General features: G+C 37.3%; 2 protein-coding genes across 5 annotated transcripts; both read left to right on the top strand.

Annotated features, from left to right (window-relative positions):
• LOC149569444 (uncharacterized) lies at positions 1-27,173 on the top strand. 3 transcript variants are annotated; one of them, XM_089822145.1, is made up of 4 exons: positions 1-247; positions 372-1,109; positions 6,027-6,349; positions 25,915-27,173. In XM_089822145.1, the coding sequence occupies exons 2-4, from the start codon at positions 1,093-1,095 to the stop codon at positions 26,889-26,891; spliced, it is 1,317 nt and encodes a 438-aa protein (XP_089678271.1). In that variant the 5' UTR covers positions 1-247; positions 372-1,092; the 3' UTR covers positions 26,892-27,173. The 3 variants fall into 3 exon arrangements, with proteins under 3 accessions (XP_089678271.1, XP_089678270.1, XP_089678272.1); XM_089822144.1 differs by lacking the exon at positions 1-247 and having other exon boundaries at positions 254-1,109; XM_089822146.1 differs by lacking the exon at positions 1-247 and having other exon boundaries at positions 254-1,027.
• Positions 23,538-24,592, top strand: LOC149569445 (uncharacterized). 2 transcript variants are annotated; one of them, XM_089822148.1, is made up of 3 exons: positions 23,538-23,651; positions 23,756-24,000; positions 24,108-24,592. In XM_089822148.1, exons 1-3 carry the CDS (start codon positions 23,636-23,638, stop codon positions 24,492-24,494), a joined length of 648 nt encoding a protein of 215 aa, XP_089678274.1. In that variant the 5' UTR covers positions 23,538-23,635; the 3' UTR covers positions 24,495-24,592. The 2 variants fall into 2 exon arrangements, with proteins under 2 accessions (XP_089678274.1, XP_089678273.1); XM_089822147.1 differs by having other exon boundaries at positions 23,608-24,000.

Below are 27,173 nucleotides of genomic sequence, written 5' to 3' on the forward strand. Positions count from 1 at the left end.
AATTTTGCATAGTAGCTGTCTGACTGTACCATCAACGAAGGACAGTTGACGGCCAAGGCATAGGCGGCAGGGCAAACAAAATAGTTTACCCTTTAGCCGTCGTCATATTTTAGCCACAAAACTTGAGCACTTCTCCCTCTTACGTCATCGTGGGTTTCTTGCTGGTCACAGTAACAATAAAATTGAGACTTACTGTTATCGAGTCGTGGTGACCTGAAAAGTTTGAGCAAGGATTTAATTGGGACAGGTTTTCGAGATTTAGGAAGTGATTTTTTTTATAATTTTTTTTTGTTGTTTTGGACTATAAAAAACTAACTAGGAGATCATGAAATTAAATGTTGAAATGCTGGTCAACTGTACAATTTGTGTAGGGAAGACAGCGGCGGCCGATTTAATTGGGGTATGCAAATAAACGTTGCATTCAAACAATGATTGTTATATCTTAGCGTGGAGGACTCTCCCTTCTCTTAGGCGTATGTTTAAGCTATTACACGATTTCTGTCGAGTTCTGTCTTGGAGCCGTTCATCCTTGCGGGCATAGGAAAATGATAAAGATGCATGGGTGCATTCCGTGTTCTTGGAGGTGGTTATGAACTTTGAGAAAGGACGTGGAATGGCTGGTAGTTGCAGTATAGGGGTGAACTCATTTCTGATTGTCGTTCTTATCTTTTTCAGATTTGGGTTTCATTCTCGGTGGTTGTGATTCCCTATACCAGGGCTATTGGGGAAAGAGAGCTTAACGATATATACTTCTGTTCATTCACAAAGTTGCTGACCAATATTGTAGTTCATCTCTACCATCTAATGCTAATAAGAATTTCTGAGTGCTACTAAAGCATTGTTTGGAGTATGAGAGTGATTTAGCCGTTGTTATCAAGCCGTTTGGTTTCTGCAATTCTGAGCACACTGTTATCATTGCCGATTCATGGTTATGAAATATAGCAGCTGATCAATGCTCCTGAATTTTGTAAATTCTTCAAGAGTTCAGTCTATGCATTAAAAGAGAAATATTACAGATTTACAGCAGGTTAGCAATGCGTTTGTAATTTTCTGAGATCAACGTTTGATTGTATAATTTTTGCATCCGTCGCAATGCAGATTGGACCGAGGTATATTTGATTAATGCAAGTGTTGTTTGCCCTCTAAGCCTGCTTAAAGTTGAATTCAAGAATCTGCAATAAACTATCCTTATATGCAAGTAACTGTTTGACAAAATCATTGCGAGGATTAGAGATAAAAACTGGTTTGGTTACATTGAAAGCTTCACATCTTCTAACTTTAGGCTTCTGAGTGCTTCAACTTCTTCATCAAATAAACAAATGAGCAGCGCTTGTATCAATGAGAGCAACCATTCGCTACCCAAACAACACTTAGATAACTCGAAAGTTGGGCAAAAGTGCTTTCGTTTTCCCTTTCTTCTTCAGGTTCTCCTGGTCCTTCTTTCTCTTCATTTTCCTCCAAATCAGCTCGCTGTTTTGAATTTTCTGCTTAATAAACCTCTACCCGGGGACCCATAGGTCCCTGCATGTAAAGTTCAAAATTTTCCTCAGCTCATTTTGGAGGTTTCCATCCTTATTTGAAGGGGAACTTTTGGAATGTTTTTTCTCCTTGTGAAATTACTTCTCATTTTTTTTGTTGAAAGGTCCTGGGTTGATATTTACTCCCAGGAACAACAAACTTCATGTTCTTTGCTTTCTTGATTGTATCTTGTAGTTGGTAGGTCAAAAGCTTTCATCTACCCCCGAGAGGATTGGGTAGCCCTTAAATGAACAATACAACAAGTCTTCTTTCCGAAATATTTGGCACCATCATAAAAAGCCTTTAAAATTCAGCAATCTAGGCATTAACTGTCCCATGCTACCCAGTTTTGCCAACTCGTTTAATTGTAGTTTTGGTTCCCTGTCAAATCTTTCAATGAGTTTCTTGGTAAAGTTATCATGACTGGTAATGAGACTGTGGTCTTGGGTTGTTAACCCTTTGTACCACCATTCATAAGCTGCTCCATCCAGGTGTAAGATGCAAATTTAATCACTTATTGTTCTGGCATTGGCCTCAAACATAAATAGTTTTTCAACTATTGGACCCATGCACAAGCAGTACTGTTGTCACTTCCATCAAAATGAGAAAGCGTTACCTTTCCCAAGGCTTGCTAAAAATCCCTCTGAATATTCAAGTCTCCATTCTCTTGCCTCCCACCACCTCTCTTCTTTTTCTGGTTCATAAACTGGTCAAGAGATAATGTGTCTCGAATCTCCATTGGAAGAGTTACATATCAATCAGATTATTTTTTTGGAGACAATTAAAGTCTAACACAATCACAAATTAGTTGAGTTACATATCAATCAGATTATTTTTTTGGAGACAATTAAAGTCTAACACAATCACAAATTAGTTTTTTATAGTAGTTGTATTTCAATTATGCTTTTAAAACCCAATCTTGCAAGCAAACATTTGAAATAGAGTTGTAGATAACATTCACAAAGGAGAATGGGAACAAAGGCTAGTTGAGTAGTATCTGCATTCGTTGGTGACTATGAGAACATTCCATACAATTGCAACTACAAAAATCTTATATTCAATCTCCTTAATTAGACTGCATTAATTTTTCACATCAATTTATTGGTCAAACCACCTGAACAGAAAGGTGCTTCTAATCCTTGACCCACTATTAGTAATAACTATTTTAATGTATTTTGCATTTGAAACTCTATTATTACTTTTTTGAAGTAAATTTCAATATCCTACCCAAATATACCTTATTCAAGGATACACTAAAGTAATTTTTTGTTCTTGAGCTGCAATTCTTTTGGAGAAGAGGGGAACGCAAATAATAATTTCAACTCCAGATAAATCGTCCTTTTCAAGCATGCTTTGTCATAGACCCACTGTATGTTTAATAAATTACTGATGTGAATTTGATAAACATCTATAGAATGTTCTAAACTTCTTGCTTAAAATTTTAATGACTTATTTTTCTTTTCATCATATCCTGTTTTGTGTTCTTGAGTTGACATTATGACATATATCATTTCTACCTTAAACCAAGTTTCTTCAGAAATTTGCTCTTGAATCAAGGGGTAGTTTCTAAACCACATTTTGTTGTTGGAAAATGTCTTTATTAATCCCATTTTCTCTATTTGTATGCACCTTTTTGCAAGGGACTTATGTGAATTACTTAACTAATTTATGGCTTTTTCAAGTGTCTATATAAGGCGAACCAGTTGAGCATTATAAGTTACCACCAGATAAGTTAATATGTTCTATTCCATATCATAAGTTCTCTTCAAGTAAGAGAAACAACAATATTGAATAATTTCCAGGGTTCAAATTTTATTCCAGAGAGGAGCTTTCCAAATGAAGAGAGATATGGCATGACATACTCTAGGTGAGGAAATTGAGTTATTTTTAGTGGGACGTAGGTATTTGATCTGTAGTGTGTACTTAAACAGGGTGTTGGAGACAAGCATGTAGTGGAACTATTCTATTTTTTTTTAATCTAAGCCACTTTGATATTTAGTTGTAAAATAATGATTTGAGCCAAGCAGAATTGACAAGGAAGCTGAATCTACACATATGCTTACTTGATAGTTTTAGTTTGCACTCAGAGAGGTCAGTGGATGACTTCCTATAGCAACTAATTATATGGAGCAATGAGGGATCATCCTATATCAAGCAACCATCATTAATGCAAGTTACATTAGATTGACCAGGGTCGTACACTTGAGATGAGGTCTACGCTATATGTACACTAAAAGGTTTCTGGGATCACTAAGATACTTCATGAATTGAAGAAAATCATTAGATTCAAAAACAAGTTAAAAAATCATTTTAGAATACTTAAAGAACACTGTTACTACTAATCTTTTAGATTGCAGCTATGAGTAAATGATGAATTCAGCTGAATTTCTATCATGAATACTGAAAGTTCTATAGTGAATGCTGACAAGCAATTGCTACATGAATTACTAATTTAATCAACAACTAGATACAAAAGTACTAACAACTAAGTTGGATTCATCACTTTGATTTTGCCCATCCTGTCAAGTAGGGAGAGTCATTTTTTTAGATCACAACTTAAAGATTGATAAATAATGTCCCACCATAACTTTGCCAGCATTGAAGATCTGTTCTGATCATGGGGAATGTGTGGACAGGTAGTGGAATCATGCAATAGAAAATCATTGACATTAAATTCAATATTAGAGTCCTTGATTCAGTAGTTATTTGTTGATAGTGGAAGTTTAACATAGCTACTCAATCTCTCTTAGTTGTGACTAGCTTACAGTAGTTACCTGATGCACGTTGTTGCAGTTCCACACCTTCTCTCAGCTGGGATTCATTCTCTAGCTATTGCTGTAGATCCTCAGCTGTAGGGTTTCCCATGCTACTTATCAATGATTATCTCATTTCCTCTTTCCTTGCTGCAGTATAAGTTAGTCTTTCTACAAAAACACCTGTTCATGATGACAAATCATACTATTCCATCACATCTTGGAAAATAACCATGTACATATGTAAATATTTCATCAAAATATTAATGATTATGTTTAGAGCTTCATATTAACATTAACTTAGGAAAGTTTCATGGAAATGTATAAAAGCTCAGCAGATCTTAGGAAATAAAGAGGCAAAAAGTAGCAATTAAAAGACAATTTGAGAGCCCATCAGTCGGGTCCTAGACAGTGTAAGAAACTAAGATATTGCAGGCTCCACAACTTTGGAATAGACTGATAGAATGGATTTTTAATACCTAAAACATTGATTGTGACATCACATGGCAAATAAATTATGTAGTTTATGGAAGTTATTGGATAAGTTTAATACTGATATCCTGAAGGTTGTCTTTCATTTGTTTGAATCTTGATTTGCATGATTCCACCAGGAATTTGCTTCATTGGTAAATCATCAAGCTCAGTAAGTGTGCTGTATGTGAAAAGATATGGAAAATTTCTCAAATTCGCAACTTGGGACTCTAAGGGTAAGAGTTGCAATATGTTACTAACATGATACAAATAATAAGATGCCTGTTATTACTTAGTTGTGAATGGTTGAGCATCTTCATAACACTATCCAACATGCCCTGAAGCTTAATTGTTTTTGGATCAGTAAGGTGCAGCCGCCTAGAGGCTGTGGAGGGTCACATCGCTGGTTCAAATCCACGAGTGCATTAGAGCAGCGAAGACACAAGGCTTGCAAGCACAACAGCAGGGTTTGAACCTTGGTTGTTGTGACACCAATGAAGTGACTTGACCACGACACTATGCCCCATAGGACATGCCTGAGATAGACATCCTTATGAAATTCCTACAGTGGAGAGTGATATGCAAAGTGCCAAAGATCAATATAAAAGCAAGTACTAGGTTTATTTTTTAGAGATTCCTAAAGCTTGCAGACCTCATAGGAGCCTTCAAACAGTCAAATCAAGGTTACTGCCTAAATTTGGAAAACATTCATCTTATCTGGTTTCAAACTTGTCATTATACATTTTTTGAAGCTGATGAATCTTTATTTCCCTTTGTTTTTAATCTTCATGTTTCATTTATAGAGTATTTCCAGAGTGTGGTAACTAGTTCCTTCATGTTTCATTTATAGAGCATACATCCTTTCTTAAGTTACTGGAAACAATGCTTAGTGATAAAGCAATGTGCAACTATTCTGGCTCAGTCAAGCATATCATTCACTGAAATCTGCACAGGGGCTAACCTGCTATGTTAATGAGTAATATTGCCATTTTGGTTGCAAACAAGTTTCTTAGATTGATTTTATGAGGAATCTTATCTCTGGGAAAGGAACCAGGGGCAGTTTCTGTGCATTTCACCTTTGTAGCAAAAAAGCGACAACTAGACAGTTGTTATTTTAAATTGTGATAAATGCCTTTCTTTTACATCATGTGCAGGGTGAATATTTAAATTAATTCATACACTTCAAATTCTGGACCCACACCTTGCAGTTTACTATTCCATTTTTTAATTATTATTAGCACCACATGTATGAATGCTAATTGAGTATTTCTTGTTGTTTTACAGAATGGATGTTGTGCAGATTCAACTTGATGGTAATGCTGATGCTGCTGAATTTTGTCCTGATTATCCATTTCAACACATTCTAGCAGCAGCCACGTACACGTTAGAAGAAGCCGCTCAGCATAGAGTTGGAAGCATATCTCTGTTTTCAATTCAGGACAAAATGCAACTCAAGCTTGTTCAACGGATCAAAACTTCTGGAGTTTTTGATATCAAGTGGAGACCGGGAAAAGGAAAGACACAACCCAATCTCCTACAAGCTGATTCTGATGGCAACTTAACAATGTATAGTTTAGAACATCCAGAGATTGTCTCTAAAGATAAAGGTCAGTGCTTGTAAAGTTTAGTGTGCTTTTGGTTTCAATTGTTTTATTCATTTTCTTTTGTTTTTCATTTCGACATTTCCGAGTGTTTCTGATATAGATGATATACAACTTAGCAATAGGATTTACATCAGTTGAGTGCGACCTTAGTATCTCCTCCATTTGATTGCAAGGAAGAGGGCCACACAAAGGGCTCTTGCCCTAAGAACTAATTTTGCAATATCTGCCAGATTGCGGGACATTCCACCAAGGAATACCTGTTCAATATGAAAACAAAGGGACACCAGCAAGTGCTACTAACACAAGAAGTGTCCACCTCGGGAGCAGGAACAAATACAATGACGCAGCAACCTCAGGAGGGTATCGAAACAACAATCGACGTGGACGAGGTGGCAACAACAATAACGGGGGCCATAGTTGGATACAGTACGATCCAACCAAACGACCAATGATGCAATGTCGTGTGTGCAACCTTTGGGGTCACTTTGTTAGAGACTGTACTACAAAGGTGTAACATCCGGATTTCCCGGGTCTAAAATAACAAATATCGTACTCAAGGAATACAGCTATTACTTCGTTTCATGGGAAGACAATTATGTCATTCATGTTCATGTGAATAAGATTTACCGTTAAAATCAGTTAAACAAAATTTATTAACTAAATACTTGAAGTTCCATCAAATTAAATTACTACAGAAATTAAAAACCACATACCTCGGAAACTGAGTTCGAAATCAAAACTAGGGATGCTTTTGCAGTTACTCGGGTTAGTCCGCAATACCAATTTAACAATATCACATGATGACTATCATCTAAAAACCATTATCTCAAAATCAAATGATAATTACAATTTAATACCACTAAATTTAAAATTAGGGCATCACATACCACTGTATCAATTAGGGCATCATTTACCATTGGTTCATTTAGGGCTTTTGATACCACTTTATCACTTAGGGCTTCTGCTACCACGGATCAAATTAGGGATTCCGCGATGACGGAATCAAATTAGGGCTTCTATGACAACGATTTTAAATAGGGTTTCAGATTCCTTTCCTTCCGATTGCTTAACTGTGACAGTAACTCAAGGTTAGAATATACTTATATTTGATATCCATATAAATGAAAAATAATCCACGATTCTATATCTTGCATCTAGGTGTAAATAACGGTAACAATAATTTAACTCAATTTAATCTTACCTCCTCATAAATAAAAATGATAATACCTGTTTCCGATAAACAATTGAATGCATAGCTTATCTCTATCTAAAGTATGTCCGACATCTTGAGAGAGGTGAAACATTGTCAGGGGCTTAACCACCCAACCTCGGACCACAACATATCCCCACACAATCTCTGACGAGAAAGACCCTCCCCACCCGGAATAGACAGGGGTCATCTTGCCATATGCTGGGCTTCCTAGTAATAAACTCACCATACGACTTGGCAACAGGAGATCACAATAACAGGAATGTGCATGAGCTATTAATTGATTAAATGATAAATATCGAAATGTCATAACCGATACATATTCAATTGTTACAGATTCCTCTTTTTCACCTTGTCACCCTTTTTCTTGGCCACATAGCCAGGTGAGTCCTAGGTATTCGAAATTTCTCAGAGTAGATGACTTTATCAATTATTTCAAGAAGATTACATACAACTGTCATTTCCCATTCTATGATTTATATAAAATATGTTCTTAAAAGATTTCAAATTCGAAAGCTTAATTACTTAATTTAACCATAACTGAACTCTCGTTCTTGCAAACCCTCTACACCTTCTCACCATATTCAGGCCATCAAGCCGGTGATTCCTTGGTGCTTCCAGATTAAATATCACAAAGATGCTTTACACCTTCTTCACCACATACTAGCATCTTAGCCTAGTGAAATTCTTGGTATTCTGATTCTAATATCTTCTTTCAATTAAATATTTATATAAATATATTAGGATTGATTCCATTTATGCAAAAGAAATCAGATAGTTTCTATTAAATCATCTCACATATTCGATTACAAAAGGATAAGAGGTCGGCTGATCACAAGAAATACGGAAAATTGTATAAGCTATATCATACAAGGAGAATGTCAAACTTGAAAAAGGGAAAACGACTTCTTTATGTTTACAGTCGGCAGACTTCTCAAGAATCACAACAAACTTTAAAAAGAGAACGAAAGGCTTCAAGCATTATCATTGTCAACAACAAACTCTGAAAATGAAAAACGGTAGACTATATACAGTTTGGGTCTTACTTTCTCATACTAATACTAAGTGGAAACTTTGAACTGCCGGCTTAAGGATTATACTTGGCATTCATAATATCAAAAGGAAAGTATATTGTTTACATGACTTATGTGACTCTTTGTCACCAATTTTTGAGAAAAGTCCACGCTTGTATAAACCCGCCTATCTTGCTCTGAAAATAGCGGTAGATGGTATTGATTTGAATCATGGGAAAATATTATCGGAACAAGGTTCAGTCTCTACAACGATAGCTAAAAGGGAACTCGGTTGCTATGGAATTAGGGAAGCCGATGGAGAGTGCTTGAAAGAATGCCGATGGACCAAAATAAAGATTAAGACTGACTCTACGATTACCTTCAGTTATAAAGAAGCTATTCGAATTCTCAAGGTAACCATTCGAATAGATCAAAAATTCAAATTGAAAGATAAAATAAAAAGGTTGGAGAAAGATTGTAAAACAATTCGAATTGCCAAAACTATTAATCGATTAGCTATGCCAAGTGTTATCATTTAAGAGCAAAGAGTATTAAATTGAAAAGGAATAAGTTGGAAAGTTGTAATTCGAAAATTATAATAATTCTTAAGTTATTATAATTCAAATACTATTAAAATCTTACATGTATCTATAAACATCACTTTATTAAATTATTTAATTTTAATGGTGCCAAATCATTTAATATTATATGCACGTTTATTAAAATAATATGATGAAAGATAAATTAAAATCCGTTGAGATATGTTTTATATTTTACCCCAATTATTTTAATTAAATTATTTATTTAAATAACTCATGTAGTTTCACAGATGTATCTTGTTTCAAATCGCTAGGTCCTCTACCTGTTTGCCCAATGATGGTGATACCCTGCCTAATTCTTTTTTGACAATGCTTCCACCCCTTCAACATGCTCCTTGCAAGGAATTTCTTTGTAAATAAATTATAAATTATTTAATCATAAATAACGATTAACCTTCATCTCAATTCCATGAATTCGCGATTAATGATTAACTAATATGTCATCTTCACTTGAAATCATAACGACTATCTTACCATTTTGCCAAATTATATCAAATTAAACTGCCAGCTAACATCATGTGAACCTCAAAGGCTATATTTCAAGCTAGGTCAAAAATTGGGATGTAACAAAAGGGAACACCACAACTGTTGTGCAGATGGTGTGGTCCTAGAGACCACGATGACTCAAAATGCCCTAAACCTGGGGTGAGCCTGTTGACTATAGAAGGATGTGACAAAGAAACATTAGCATTTACTTGCGCACAAGTGAAGAAGGCAACATACCCAGATCTGGAAGAGGAAAAGAAAAGGATGTAGCAGGCAAAAATAAAAATAGAGAAAGAGATTGAGGTTGGAAAAACACAAATAAAGGACATTGTCAACACTTCAAGAAGGAACTAGGCAGAACAAAACATCATATGACAGGTAATGCAAGTTGAGGTTCCTATGAAACTGAATGATCTTCTTGCAATGCCTTAGTTACAAATTGCAATCTTAAACATGACACCATCCCTGAAGGTGGTGGAAGAGCCAAGGAACAACACACAAGGTGGAAGCAGAACGACCACGGTAGACCCAATGCTACTCACATTGAATACAAGGAGACACCTTGCAGTAGTTGAGATGGGTATTCTCAGAACTATCTTCACAAACATCATCGTGGAGAGTCGGGCATAAATGTATTACTTGAGGAAACGTGGAAGAAATTGGTACAACCTACCCTATAGCTGCCTACATTCTAACTGCTTACCGCCGATCAACACAGAATCAAACCCCTTGGAACTCTAATGGCGCAAACCGTAACGATCGAGACACAACCTTTCTTACTCAACTTCGTGGTAATCTCGATGAAAGGAAAAGGGTACGATGCCATCCTTGGAACGGGCTGGCTGGTACAGGCAAAGGTGAAACATGATTGGAAAAAGAACACTCTGTCCATGGAAAGAGGAGGTCGTAGGTTTATAATTGATCTACACACCCAAATGGTGGGAGAAGATGCAGCGTCATCAAATTTCGAAGATGAAGAAAGAGACGATGAAGGAAAGAAAAGAATGAAACCTAACGAAGAAGGAATCTTGAAACTAGAAGGAGGATCCGACAGTAACGACTTGGACTCCATGAATGGCCTACTCCATTGGCAAATGGAGGACTATGAACTCTTTCCCAGCTGTTACATGTTAGAGGTTGAAGAAGGAAGTAAAGGAGAGGAAAAGAATGAATTTTCAACGAAATACAAAGAAGTCAAAGAAGGGGAGGCATAGATAGATGAAACACCTACACATACATTCAGTGATGAGAAGCTTATTAAATACAAAGAACCTACACTAAAAACGATGAACTTAGGGGATGAGGCTAATCCAAAAAACATTTATGCGAGATGACTGGAATCTAGTTTTGAAAGTAGCAACATTTAAGATTTTCATGGAGTATAAGGATGTTTTCGCGTGGACATACAAAGACTTGAAGGGGGTACTGCTAGAATTGTGTGTTGCCCGCATCCCACTAATACAAGGAGTAGTACTGTATGGAAGTGACCATACCACATGAACAAAAACTATGCCGCACGAGTCACAGACGAGATTAACGGGATGCTTGATGTAAGCATTATTTTTCGAGTACAGATAAGTGAGTGGGTATCTCCAATTGTGATATCACTAAAAAAAGATACCACTCTAATAAGGATATGTGCAAACTTTCGTTGTCTGAACGCAGTAACAATTAAGGATCCATTCCCAATACCATTTACTGACAGTATTTTGGAGGAAGTTGTGGGGCATGAAATATACTCATTCATGGATGGATTTTCTGGTTACAACCAGATATCCATCGCAGAGGAAGATAAGCTCAAAACAACCTTTGTGGTAGAATTGTATGTCTATAATAGGATGCCATTTGGTTTGTGTAACGCCCCGACAATGTTTCAAAGAATCATCTTGCACATCTTCGACAAGATATCAGTAGGAAACTTCAAAGCCTTGTTGGATGATTGGTCAGTTTTCAATGTAGAGGACAAGCACCTGACTGCACTCAAGGAATGCATGGAAAGATGCAGACAGGCACAACTAACACTAAACCTTAAGAAGTGTAGATTTATGGTACCTCAAGGAAAATTGTTGGGACACATCGTGTGCAAGGCAAGATTGAAGACAGATCCGAATAAGGTTTGAGTGATTCTGGAGATAGCACCTTCAATAGATGTGACCGAAGTAAAATCATTCCTAGGACACATAGGGCACTATCAGAGGTTTATTAAAAAAATTGCCAAAATATCTTACCCTCTCGACAAGCTAACTTGCAAAGGAGAACCCTACAAATGGGAAACATAACAGGATGAAGCCTTTCAGGGATTGAAAACACGACTAGCCACAACATTGATTATGGCTTATCCAAACTGGGACAAGGAGTTCCATGTACATGTCGATGCATTAAACTATGCAATCAGAGCAACGCTGGCACAATTAGGCAATCACAGATTGGACCATCCGGTGTACTTCGCAAGTAGACTATTTTGAAAAGAAAAAAAAAATTTTGTATGACGGAGCAAGAGGCTCTTGGAATGGTGTACAGAAGTTCAGACACTACTTACTGGCGACTCCATTTGTGTTCTACGTAGAGCATCAAGCCTTGCTATATCTGATGAATAAACTGACCATTCAAGGACGGATAAGTAGATGGTTACTACTCTTGTAGGAATTCACATTTCAAATTGTGGTACAACCCGGGAACAGCAACGTGAGCGTAGATAATCTATCCAAGATCAACTCGGGAGAACCTCCGAAGGGAGTTAATGATGGCTTTCTAGATGCACAACTATTTCAGATCACCATACTACCATCTTGATACGCGAGTATTGGGGAGTATCTTTCAACAGGCAATTCCCTAGAAAAATGCCACCAAACGAGAGGAGGAAACACGTACTGAGAAGTCAAACATTGCAATTGATCAATGGGTTGCTATATAAGATGGGACCGGACCAGATTCTATGACGATATGTTCTGGAGGAAGAAATACTGAAAATATTGAAAGAAGCACACGAAGGGCCCACAGGTGGACATATACGGCCAGACACAATTGCGCGCAAGATACTTCTTGCAGGTTTGTGGTGGCCAATCATGCACAACAATGCCAGGGAGTGGGTCATTGCATGTGATACATGCCAAAGAGCCGAAAAAGCCACTAAATAGGGATTTTATGCCTTTGAATCCCTCACATGCACATGAACTATTTGAATGGTGGGGGCTGGACTTTGTCGGGCCACTGAAGGTGAGCAAAGCCAGGAGATGCAGATACATTGTTGTAGTGACCGAGTACCTTACAAAGTGGGTAGAGGCATGGGCTGTACCAGACAACTCTATACTAAGCATAATGAGATTTATCTACAAGAAGATCATTACAAGGTATGGAATCCCGATACAACTCACAAGTGATCGTGGAGGACATTTTGTCAACCATATCATTTGACTACTCACCATGAAATTCAGAATCTACCATTCCTTGTCAAGCCCATACTATTCGAGAGAAAACGGACAGGCGAAATTGACAAATAAACTCTTGGTTGCAGTAATTTACAAGCCTTGTGCAACTGAAGATGAAGATTGGGAGAAAAGTTACCATTGGTGTTATGGGCACACTATACCTCTTACAAAGTTATAATGGGACACACTCCGTTTCAGTTAATATATGGTCAGTCGGGCATAGTACCGACAGAGTTCATGGTACTGAGTTTGTGAATAACGATTGAAAACAAATTAGGAGACATGGAAAGTCTTAGGGAAAGGTTGTATAACCTGAATAAGCTAGATGAGCGAAGATTACAAGCTCAATGGGCCCCCAAGGTTTCATAGTGTAGGCACAAGGTTTGGCATGACAAACACTTGAAACTAAACAGGTTCCAACCAAGTCAGTTAGTATTAAAATGTATAACGAAATCAAATATGGAAAATTCAAAGTAAAGTGGGTTGGACCCTACAAGATTCATGAAGTGAGCGATAATGAGCAATCAAATTGTGGACAATGGATGGAAAGCAAGTGATTGACTCGGTAAATGGTTGAAAGTTAAAAATTTACCATGAGAGGAATAAAGCTCGGGGAAATGAGGATACCCGGACGAATGATTTAGATCAAATATGAATAATTAATAATAATAACAAATAAATAATAATAATAAAATGTAGATAATTATAATAAATATGTACCAAATAAAAATAAAACAAAGTAGTATATGAAAATGAACGGGTCGAGTACTAAAGTCATGGAATATATATCATATAGTCTATATAGCAGGAAGACACCATAATGGAGGAATGCAAGAGCACAAAGTAAGGGCGACGTAAATAAAGACTACTGTATGACCTTATGAAAGAAATATAAATCCAAGTTGTACGATAAGGGAATGTGGACACTGTACGATGTACAACCTTTCGGAAATAATATACTAAGGTAGACATTGTACGACCTGTCAAGGTAGGCATTGTATGACCAATCGAGGAAATAGACCGAGAGGAAAAACCACTGTACGATGGAGGGGGGCAGGTGGATGTTGAACGCCGTACAACCCCTAAGAACGATTCAGGAAGGAATCGTACAACCACCACCCACAACGCATACACAACACCACCACACAGACAACTAGGATCAGGCACCTGTCCTGGAAGCACCACCGTACCACTGTACAGACATGTCTGACAACATACACCGTACGGAAGGAGAGCAACTACAGTGCGGAAGGAGAGTAACTACCGTACGACATTCATAGACAAACATAAGCTTTAAGACCACCGTACGAATGAGGGTTGTGATAATGTGTCTTTGCCAATGGACGTTCGGGCTATGAGATGCACATGCAATTAGGAGGACTATACTATGTGAACTTCTAAAGATGAAGGTGTAGGCATCACAAACGATATAAGGAGAATACCGTGTGACCATACAAAAACACTAAGCACTGGAGAAGCAAGCAGTACGATCTCCATATTGTAGAAGCAATATGACCTTCATACGACAAGATTAGGAGTTTCACGCAAGGTAGAACCATACGGATTACTAGGTCAACGTAAATTCGTCTAAGGAGTTCTATAGAGCTGGTGAGGTACGAAAAACCTAACTTTTTTTGGCTCTCAAAAGGACAAAAGAAAAGGCTGTTATGGAGTCGGCTGGGAAGAGAGCCTCAAAGAAGAGATTGGAGGATTTCGCTACCAGCATGAAGATGAATCGAAATGTGAAGACATTGCCTTTAGGTGTTCGTGTTGTAGGAGGTACAAGAACAAGCACAAACAAAAAGAGAGGCAAACAAGAAACACAGGCGGCAGCTGCACTAGCGCACCTCACACCACAAAACATTTCTTTCGAAGGCTTGAATGGAGTTGAATGTAGGAAATGGTGGTAGGATACGCTTGCGGACCATCCAGTGAAGAATAGCATTAGAAAGGCACAGGTAAAGTGGGGATACAGGTGCTAGTTTTTTGCATTCATGATTACGAGGGTTTTTTGCGCACGATGGTAGAGACCTACGACCTGTTCTCCAAAATCAATTTGTTTTCCTATCTCGGGTGCGACTTGGTAATCTCATTCAGGGCACTAGACTTCACACAGGTATTTGGAATACCCAGCCATGCATAGGGAAGCAAGAAAATTGATAACAAACTAAAGAAATTAAGTCGAGAGGTGAAGTTGAGTTCTGGAGTTGACACTCTGCAACACATTGCACTTCCTCAGGGATGGAGTAGGGAGAGAGCTTGAGATGTCTCTATTGGTTCTCATAGATCTAGAGTCAAAGATAGAACCCGAGATGGTGATAGATATAGAAATGCAGATCGAGTTCGAATTGAGGATCAAGGCGGGTTAGTTGATAGAGCTAGCAAACATACTGGCACTCATGATAGACCGTAGAGGCCCACATTTATGAGATCCAAGGTGAATGCGGTCAATATTGAGTTTGAGTCACTCCTTTTGCTGATGACATGGTGGCACAATTTTCGGAGTGGGATGCTTTACCACAGTCGATTAAAGAGCATTTCAGGGTGAGGCCGACACCTGAGAGACTGAGGCCTTGATAGACAAAGTTACATCAAGTTGCCAGTAAGATGACAGTGGAGCACTTTGATGGTAGCGGGAGAGTTACAACTCAAGCTTGGATACATAAGCTCGAACGTATTTCGCTTTGTATCCTATGTCAAAGGTGGACACTATCAGATTTGGAGTGCTATATTTGGATGGAGTTGCCCATGATTGGTGGTACCATGGATTAGTTTCTTTGTAGCGTGATCAAATCACTTCCTATTAGGAGTTCGTGGATCGCCTGATCGAGAGATTTGATAGCAAGGATCCAAAGGTGTACTTCCATGAGTTGGCTCAGCTGAAGCAGTCTAGTGGATTAGAGAGTTACATCAGTGAGTTTTGGAGGCTCTTAGTCATGGTTTATGATATTTCAGAGCCTAGATGAGTGATGCAATTAATGGAGGGATTGACTAGATGGGTGAAGTCATTGGACCCATCATCTTTACAAGTAGTGATGAGGAAGGGGTGGGATTTAGAGGCATCTTCTTGAAGCAAGGTTGCTTTGAAATCTTCTATTCCCCTGCCTATTGATGAGGAGTCCCCACCAGTTGTTGAGGACAAGGGAAAATCTGTGAGGAAGTCTGATGATACTTCTAGAGAGGATCTAAGGAGGAGACAAATCTGCTATTGGTGCAAAGGGCCTTCCCCTAAAGGTCATACTTGTGCATTGAGGTCGAAGGGGGCAGCAAATCGTGACATGTGGGTTTGCACTAATGTGATTGAGGATGAGTCATCATAGCAGCCTGAGGATGACAACGACGACGATCATAGTGGCAGTAGAGTTTATACTGTGATGAGTATATACAGTCTTGTATTTGACTCACATGTTCAGGGTTTGCATCAGGCGTAGAGTTGGTCTGTGCCTAACTTGGATTGTTTGCAGGATGATTGGGTAGGTGCAGTAAAGGAGAGTGTGTTGAGATCTCCTATGGATTTATTTGCTAGTAATGTCTTGATTCCTACACCATCAACACAGGTATTGGGTGCTATGCTTCAGGTCATATTGTCGGTTTTGATGATGTTGGCATATAGTTGGTTCAACAATGACAAGGATGTCACTTGTTTCCTATGGGGTCTTGGTGGAGGTTTTAGTGAGATGCCTGGTTGCTTGCGGACAAGCAATCTCAGGGAGGGAGGATTATAATGTCGCCATTTTTGGTGAGCTTCTATGGATGGTTGAGTTCATTATAGCGACCCTCGTGAGCTAACAAGGTGATTAGGGGAGGGGGTCTCAGTTGCGGACTTACTATTTTTAGCAAGTCTATCTTTGGTAGTGCAGTAGGAGGATTTGGCAGTTGGTGGTCACTTGCAGTGGATGGGGTTATTAATTGCATGAGCTCTTATTTATTAATTAGTTACTAAAGTCGCATTATTATAATAATGTCATTAAGATATATTAGCAAAACTCAAACCTTAATTGAAATTAGCAAATCTGGAAGCTTCACTTCTAGGTGCCTTGCTCATTGTCACTCCTCATCGACGATAGAGTTGATATCCAATTTTCTGTTTATGGACTTACATAAAATCATACTAGTTATGCTCAACAATCTTGTTAGAAATTTGTGAAGATTAGAAATCAGCTCCAATGCTCATTCATGTCCGGTGCAGCTATTAAGGCTAGTTAAGGCACAATTCTTGAAAGGCATCAACAATATCTCCTAGGAGCTAGTCGCTTTTTCAAGGATCCTCTTTAACAAGAAGTTGTCTACAATTTTCTGTAAGATCAGAGCTGCGATTTTAGTGTGTTAATCTTTGAAATAGAAAATTTAATGCAGAAGTTAAATCATATGGAAGGCCGCATTTCATGTTGCCGAACTGACATATGTAGTTTAATATGTGTTTGAAATTTATCAAAGACATATGCACTGTTGTTGAAATGTGGGGGCCCACAAAAAGAAATAAAAAATATTTTTTGAAGCATTTGAGTGTTATTTTGAATGTGTTGGGTAAAGGGGGATGGCTGGCCCTCCCTGAGATGGTTAGGGGATGTTCCCAATCCATGACCCCATCTTCAGGATGTCCTCGAAATGAGGATGTGTCAAAAAGGGCTGGGCAAGGATCTCGCGCTTACTTTTCTTTTAACTAACCTCCAAGATTCCTCCAAGCCTTTGAAACTTTCTCAACTCTCATGTTGTTAAATTTGAACGTTTTCAATTTTATACAACTTTTTCAGTAATTTTCACACTTGTCAAGTCTCAACAATCGGATTTGGATTTGGTGAGTCTGACCAGATTTGCTGGGTGCTTGAGTTCTAAGTCTCTGTGAATTATTTTGCACTATCCACCTTGGGAGTTGCCAAGTTCGGGTGTCTTGTAGCTATGTTTAAGAAGTTATTTAATATCTTAGAAATGAGGAAACATTTTCTTGAGTAACTGCATGACAAATAAATCTCTATGTACAACAATGTGCTAATAATGGCATAATCAAAACCAATAAATGTACACCTCTATAATGCTAACAAATTTAAGCATCGTAGCTACTATAATAATGAAGAAGCTATATTTATCTAATACCTTTGACTTTCAAATTTATAAACTTAAACAGAACAACTATTTTGATCCCTTCTAGAACAGCCAAAGCTTTTTCTTGATTTTTAGATTTGTAAACTTAATAAGAAAGAAACCTCTTTCACAAGTAAGCTAGAAAATGAATAAAACACTACACTTTCTCTCATTAGCCCTCCTCCATTTGAGAAACATTATTATAAACGTAAAATTGTCATTGATGTCAATAAGTAATACCAAAGAGCAAGTTAAAGACACAAGCAAAGGACTTGATTAAGACATTGAAGACACTTGAAATATATGAGTGATATATATATATATATATATATATATATATATATATATATATATATATGAGGGAATAGTTACTTTGACTAAATACTTTAGTATGAAGCAGCAATATATTTTCTGATCAAGACATGTTCAATATTCAATGTTTATATACAACTAATATACAACAGTTCAGCATTTAGCAGTTCATGGTGATGATATACAAGTAGCTGTCGGGTTGGGTCAACTGATAAATGTAAGGAGACAACAACTGTGCTGGAGTTGTTTTGTTCTAGAATGGTACATAGTATGTTTTTATTTTCCATCGAATGAGAATGCAACATATGAGCCAAGTAAGATAATGTGACGGGCTTCAATTATAAAACATTCAAGAACAAATATGTCACAGAGGAAGTGATTAAACACAATGAATATATCATCTCTACAGTCAACCACAAATTTACATGGCAATGCAAATACCAATCACAGAAGGAAGCAATGAATCTTAACATGTTTAGCGACGATAAATGGAAACAGTTTTTTCATTCAACGGAAGACCATCGTTCAGCCAAAGACCATAAGAAAGGCTCAACAAAAACCTGCATGAGTAACAGCGGCAATCAGAGAGAATGACTCTTATCATTAATTAATAGAATAAAACACAGGGCATAAAAGCGATATGCATTACTGGAGATATCAATATATTGTATTGAGTATACGAGCAGTTTTCAGCATACACACAACTCCATAAGTAAATGACACAGCGATGTATGAATTGGGAATTAGAAACAGAAGCGTGGGATTCTATCAGGAATATATTAGCACTAAACATTTTTGTCACCGAAGATTCTTCACGATATCTGCAGACATATATATGGAGCCAGCGTATGAATAGCCATACCAAGATATCGTTATAGCAAGGATGGACCACCAGCGTACAAAGGAGGCATTGAAAGTGGTTTAAGACACTTCAGCAATGATATGGAACCCGATGGGCATCTTCATAAGCCAGTACAGAAAATCATTTGGCATAAATCTTTGTTCGATTGCAAAATTGTGGTGTTTGGTATGTGAATAGAACAGGAAACATATGTACAGCGACTACTCTAAGGATTCCTCTGCATTCAACGACATGTAAAGATATAAAAAATAAAAATCAAGGATGCATAGCATACATTGCCGCTGATGTCCAGTGTAAGGTATATACACCAGGAGAAAGACGAATATGATTCAAAGAAGCCCAGCAAATATCGAATAATCTGAGAATGACTATGTTATGTGCTGAAGTAAAAAGCTTCGTGTTGGCCATTTCATGCAAATTTGAAATATTTCCAGATTTCGCTATTATATGGTTGCAAGCGTTTGAATTATTTCCCTTGAGAATATACGACACAAAATCATATAACTGCCGGCCACATTTAAGTTAAGATTAAACATGAACGATTGGAAATTATTAAAGTATAATTTAATTAAATTAATAAAAGGGTGCGACTTAATTTTTGAAAAGGAATGACTCTTCACTTGAAAAGTCTTGTTCACTTATATATTCAAATATAAATAAGAAGTGAACCATTTTGAGAAAAAAACAAGCAAGCAGTGAAAATAGAAGTAGAGCAGATTAAATAGAAAAAGTGTAGAGGTTTATGTAGTTTTTCGGTAGACTGGATATTGGAATTGAAATGCGAATTTTGAAATTAATGCAAGAGCCCTTTTTTCCTTATTTATCTTGAAAATCGAAGTTCAATGTATTTTTCAAATTTATCCCTTGTGATTATTAATTTTAAAATTAATTGCCAACGGTGAAGAAATTGATTTCAATACAAGTCTTCGATTATCAAAATTTGCATATGAAATGTTGTCTATATGAATTTTGTCTAATTGGTTTTCCCAAGGAAATTAAATTCTATTAGACTAAGGGTTGTGTTGCCAATTGTAGCTTCAGTCTATAAATTAGTGGATAGTATAAGCACTGTCTCTTAGGGTTGTATATAGGAGTTTGGAGAAAATTTGACTCTATTTGCGTAAGGCTGGATAAGGGACTGGTCTGCAGTTTATTTTATAAAAGTGGGTAGATGTCTGAGGTGTTCAATATTCTGCCATATCCATGCCATAAACGCTATTGCTATCATTTAAATAATATTCATTTCGCAAGTAAACATATCAAAGCGTTCATATAACTTTGGTTTGATCAAGTTTAAGGATTTTGCCAACTTGAGAACTAAAAAGATTTAAATTTGCTATAAAAAAGCTATGAACCAAGTCATAAGGGTTTAAGAAAGGTTTACCTGCCTAGGTTTAGCAAAGCCTTAAGTGCAAGGGAATTAAATCAGGAGGTTATTCCTGTTCGTTGGCCAAAACTGATTGAGTAATCCTATTAGAGAATTGGCAAAGCTCTTGGATTTCCAATCTGTGATTTTGGGAACCAACAAGCCCGAAGTGTTCTCTAATTACACCATTGGAATTCATTTTGTGACAATCTGTTTTAGACAATTTAAAGGAGAACAAATCTCGCTTTGCGTTATTGTCAATTACTCCATTAGGTGGAGATAGCATTGTCTAATATTAACACCATTTCAAATTACAAAAAAAAAAAGAGAGAAGTTAAACAACTTTATGAATGAAGTGTGGAGTAGAAAATAGGAGGATGGATGATGCACTGGATTTGGAAACATGTTTCAAATAGTTGCTGGTGGCAGTGTTCTTTTTCTTTTTCCCCTTTCTCTTTTTCTTTGGAAATGATGATGTAAATTGGGAATGCCTTAGGGTTTATTAATAGGGTTAGTTACACAATCTTTATCTTTTATCTTTTAAAATGTATTTTACCCCTTAGATTATAGGAGCACCTATATCCTTGAGATGGTCAAGGGGTGCTCAGATGTTTCTTGAATGTTTTTGGCTGAGTTACCGGATTTGTCCATATACCCACGGATCCAGATTCGGATCCGGATCCGCATATGGATCCGTGAGGCCCTGTGGATCCTTACGGATCCATAGGCAGGATTACGGATCCTGCCCGGATCCTCGAGGATCCATGCACGGATCTGCGGCAAGGTCCAAATAAAGAAGCAAAAAAGTGGGCCCAACTTCATTTTTTAATGTTTTTTTTTTCCTAAAGTCCCTAAAACCTAAAAACGACCCTCTAAATCACAATGCAAGTTCATTTACTCTCTATTTTGCTCTCTCATTTTGCTCTCTCATACTTGCTAGTTTGAAGTAAAGTGCTTGGATTCGAAGGAGATCGGTTGTGGAGCTTCAAATACCTTGCAAGAAGTGTTTAAGGTATGCATTTCAACCATATTCTTGAGTTCTTTCATAGATTATTGATTTATTTTTAGTTTTCCAAATTTTCAAATTTTTGTGTAAGTGTGAAGCATGGTTTTCTTTCATTTTTTTTTCTAGATTGCAAGAATAGAACAATGAGTAGTCAAGGCTTAGTGGGTGGGGGTGGGGCTGCATCACCAAGCTTCAAAATTGATAAGGGGTCTCCTTTATGGAGACACACAACAAGAGTCGCACAATGTCCTGGGGGTGGGGCATACATATGGAAATGTAATTATTGCAACATACAACATAGAAGCTCCTATTCCCGATTGGAACTACATTTTTTGGGCCTTGCGGGGGAAGGAATTCACATGTGTCAGAGTAGTGATAAGAAGGGATTACTAGCTGCACAAATACCAGCGTTAGCAAAAGAGCAAGATGATGTTGATAGAGCAATTGCAAAAGCAAAATGTGGTGCTTCCAAAAAAACAAATACACCAACACTATCATCCAATCAATCAAACACAAGAACACATCCTTTTTTGCCTATGCCAACTACAAATGATGAAGATGAAGACCCTTCTCCACTCACCCGCAAGAGAGGCCCACTAGATAGGGCATTCTAAAATGAAAAGAGAGACATTGCTGATCACAAAATTGGACGTTGTTTAATTGCAAATGGTGTTTCATTTAATTTTGCTAGATCACCTTATTTTAGGGAGATGGTGGAAGCAATAAATGATGCACCCCATGGTTACAAACCACCTAGTTATGAGAAGTTGCGCACTACCATATTACATGATGAGAGGAAAAATGTAGAGGCTCAACTTCAACCAATAAGAGATTTTTGGGTTCAATCGGGTGTGTCTATTATTTTGGATGGGTGGAAAGATTGTAGAAACCGTCCATTGATCAATGTTATTGCTGTATGTGCTAAGGGGGCAATGTTCTTGAAGGCAGTTGATTGTGAAGGGCAAGTGAAAGATGCAGAATTTATTTCACGCATTCTCATTGATGTCATAGAGTCAGTGGATCCTGATAATGTTGTCCAAGTGGTCATGGACAATGCAAAAGTTTGCAGGGCTGCAGGGATAATTGTAGAGTCTAGATATGATTATATCTTTTGGACACCATGCACCGTCCACTCTCTCAATTTAGTGATGAAAGCAATTGGCACCGAAATAGATTGGGTGAAAAGGATATATGAGGAAGCTGAAGAGATTCAAATGTTTGTGACAAATCACCACATGTCACAAGCAATTTTTCGGAGTTTCTCGGACTTGGAGTTATTGAAGGTAAATTTTTATATTTAATATATAATTGAATATTATTGGATTCCACAATTATTAATTTTTGTTGTTGTTTACATTAACATGTTTTAATTTTTAAATGTATTACTAACTTGAGTTTAACATGTTCTTAGGTTGCTGAAACCTGCTTTGCCTCTCACACAATCGTCTTGAGACGACTTGTGAAGGTAAAAGAAGCATTGAAGCATATGGTCATTAGCCCCCAATGGGGCGTTTGGAAGAATTCCAATACAACAAGGGCCTTAAATGTGAGAAGAATGATACTAGATGAGGATTGGTGGAGTCTTGTGAGTTATGTGTTGGAAATCATCGATCCAATAATGGCAATGCTTCGCTTCGTAGATAGTGATGAGCCATGCCTTGGGGATATTTATGATTCCATGGATAGTATGCTGGAAAAAATTAAAATGGTAAGTTTTATGCTCTTTTACAACAATTTTTTATTTGAGAGATATCTAGATTCTAAAGTTTAAATTGACATATTCACTAATTATAATTATTATTCATATTTCATATCCTGGGTCATACAGAGGAGGGAGAATGATCCTGAGGACACCCTTTACAAGAAGGTGGAAAAAATTGTTCATCGATGGAACAAGATGACCACACCTTTGCACCTCCTTGCATATGCTCTATCCCCGAGGTACTATAGTTCTTATCAAATGTTTGTGCTATTGATATTTGATAGTGTTCAATTGTCTTTTGTTATCCCCAAGTACTGTAGTGCAAATGTACTTCGCCTTCCAGGTAGAGTGCCACCATTTAGAGATGCAGAGGTTGCAGATAGGTATAAGAGGGCACTAGCTAAGATATTCCAAGATCCAGAGATTGGGGCAATTGTGAGGAGTGAATTTGCTGCTTTCGACTCAGGTGAAGATTTTCACCCTGTTGCCATAGCAGACCAAAGCAAGATGGGTGCCATCAAATGGTGGTACCTTCATGGGCAAGCCTTCACATACCTCCAACCTCTTGCCATAAAGGTCCTATCCCAAGTAAGTTTGTAAAATTAAGCTTAAGGTTATCATTCTCAATTCCTTGAATTTATTATTTAATTTATTTATCTTGATTGTTGTATTAATAATTTTTAATTTCTCTTTAGGTTGCCAGCTCTTCTGCAGCTGAGTGGAATTGGAGTACTTACTCCTTTATCCACTCAGTCAAATGCAACCGGTTGGCTCCAAAAAAATCAGAAGACCTTGTGTTCATTCACAACAATTTGCGCTTGTTGTCACAGAAGGATCCTAAGTACAAGAAGGGGCCCGAACAGCTTTGGGATGTAGCACTCGAGACTCCTGATTTAGATATGACCATTTGGGATCTTGCTAGATCCACTTTGATCGATGTGGATGATGATGAGGAGGATTATGAGTTAACAATCCCCTCTACTACTAGTGGTTTGGGTTCCTCTACTGATATAGATGCAACACTTACAGCTCATCAGTACCCCTCTGATGCAGATTTTCTTGAAAATCCATTTGATGATTAAATCAAAAACTTTAGTCTTGACTCTTGACTCTTTTATGAGTAAATCATGTTACAAACTTTAAGTTTAATGATCTATATTTTGAATGTTACAAACTTTCACTTTTAGTAATTCAATGTGAATGTGTTGATTTTCTTTATAATCGTGAAAATAGATTAATTATCAATGTCATTGATCAAATATACTAGATTCATAGATGCATACTAGAATCATAGATTCATACTATAAAATGATTTAGTTTTAGAATTATGTATATTTCTCTTATTTTTTAGTGTATATATATATATATATATGCACGAATCCTCCATGAATCATAATTGGGGAAAGAAAAATTCCCGAATCCACGGATCCGATTCACGTGCCCGAATCGGATTTGTGTCACGAATTGACAACTAAGGTTTTTGGGGATAATGGGGTGTACCGTTTTGGGGCTTGGGCATGGCAATGATGATAGTGGGGATTTTATTCCCATCTTGCCATCCTTGGAACAGAACGCATGGGATTAAGGATGCACTAGGGAGTCATGTAATAGTAAAGTGAAGTCTTCTTGTGATGCTATCAATTTTGTGAATGATGTCAGTTTGATACGTATATCACTATGATTATGAACTCTTTGACTAGTGGTTGTGAGTATTAGGAGAATGGTTACTTCAAAGTTCAAACTCTTTTAATCACACGAGAACCTCATACTAGAATAAGAGGCTCCTCATTTAAAGTTGATGTACTCATTATAGTGTATTTGTTTCTCTCACTTCGGTGGTCATCCAGGAGTTTGTGTACTTAATACCATTTATTATGACAAACGCCTCAATTAATTAAGTGTTCCTAAGTTTCACACTCACTGTAATTTCTATTTTTGCATGCCTAACTGCAATGTTCCACTGAAATTGGTCTTGATAAATTATACCATTAATGGGCTCAAGGGAAGTTATATTACTTTTGATAATGTAGAACTGGCAGAAGATGAGCATGTTCTTATGGAGGCCTCATTCTAGAAATACGTTAAAGTGTGAAAGTAATTTTCTTTATGGGTCCCATGTTGTACTTTAGATAGTCAACATGTCATTTGAATTGTCCCAATTTCTATTGGTTGCAAGGTTTAATTGAATGAATATTGATTTATAGCTTGACCAGATAAGTTTAGGTTACAAAAACTTTAAAAGCCTCTCTAATATTAGTATTCGCAGGTTTTCTGTTGCAAAATTGGAAGCTGAACTTATTTGCTTAAAATAATGAATATGAAAATTCTCATTTGTAATCTAGAAGTATTACATCTTTTGAGATAAACTACTTAGAATGCAATAGAAGTGTCAAATCTTAAGGATCAGTTAACCATACAGACTATGTTCCTTGAGATCAAAATTGTTTTTACTGACATTTCTTTTCTTTTGTAGTGCATAATTGATATTTTACACTGTTACAGTGCAGGAAGATGAAGTAGTCATGGTAAAGGAACTTTTGAGGGAGAACATTAGCCGCTCTTCCATGTGCCTTACAGTGGACTGGGATCAGTCAAGTTTTGGTTTGTCTTCAAATATTGTAGTAGGCCTTTCAGAGGGTTTGGTCTCAGTTGTCAGACTGGGAGAAGCACAGATGCAAACAGATCATACTTGGCAAGCTCATGGGTTTGAGGTTTGGTCTGTTTCTTATGACTCTTACCGGCCAGATGTGTTGTACAGTGGTGCTGATGATTGTAACTTCTGTGGTTGGGACTTGCGAGAAAGCACCGATCATCCAGTATTCAGAAACAAAAAGAGCCATCGGATGGGAGTCTGTAGCATTCAGAAGAGTCAGCAATTGGAAAATTCTATCATCACTGGGAGCTATGATGAATGTTTGAGGTTATGGGATCTCAGACTGATGGAAAGACCTGTAATGCAGGAATCAATTGGTTTAGGTGGTGGAGTTTGGAAGCTTAAATTCCATCCTTCAATTGGAAACTTGGTTTTGGCTGCATGTATGCACAATGGGTTTGCAGTTGTCAGGCTTACAAATGATGGTATGAAAATTGTTGAACAGTACAAGGGACATGACTCACTAGCATATGGTGCTGATTGGTTCAAAGGTGATTTATCCAAGATAGACACAAGTGGTGTATGTGCAACAGACATAAGATGCGGTATGAATGGATTGGGCCAGGAAGAGCACCTGCAGCATGGTGGAGATTCCAAGTTTGGAAATACAAAGTGTTCATCTGTAACTTCTGGGCAATGTAATGATCAAAGTATTCCTACGAATGAGTGCGTGATTGGCGAAAATTCCAATTTGCCATCCAATGTGGATAGTGCACATCAGAGAACAATACAGTCATTGGTAGCTACTTGCTCATTTTATGACAAAGCGCTGCATATCTGGCAACCCAAAATCCCTATATCAGATTCAACCTCTGTATCAGTATAGTCCAATTTAGTTTTGATTAACACTGCTGAAGTTCAGCAATTGTTTTTACTTGTGTTTTGAATAGTACACATTATTCAGGGTTCATCAAATTGTAGTTATTGCTTTTTCCATCAGGTAGAGTCTGATTTTAGGGTTATATTGAAGAATTATAATAGTCTTTTAGCATCTCTGACTTTTTTCCTGAAAATGTCAAGAAGTTACTTTTTTCCTGACAATGTCAAGAAGTTACTTTCTGAATTTTAGGATTATGTTGAATAATTATAGTATTTCTGTGTTTATTTC

This window comes from Cupressus sempervirens, chromosome 3 (assembly GCF_028749045.1).
Source record: "Cupressus sempervirens isolate cs-2001-9-10 chromosome 3, ASM2874904v1, whole genome shotgun sequence".
NCBI lineage: Eukaryota > Viridiplantae > Streptophyta > Pinopsida > Cupressales > Cupressaceae > Cupressus > Cupressus sempervirens.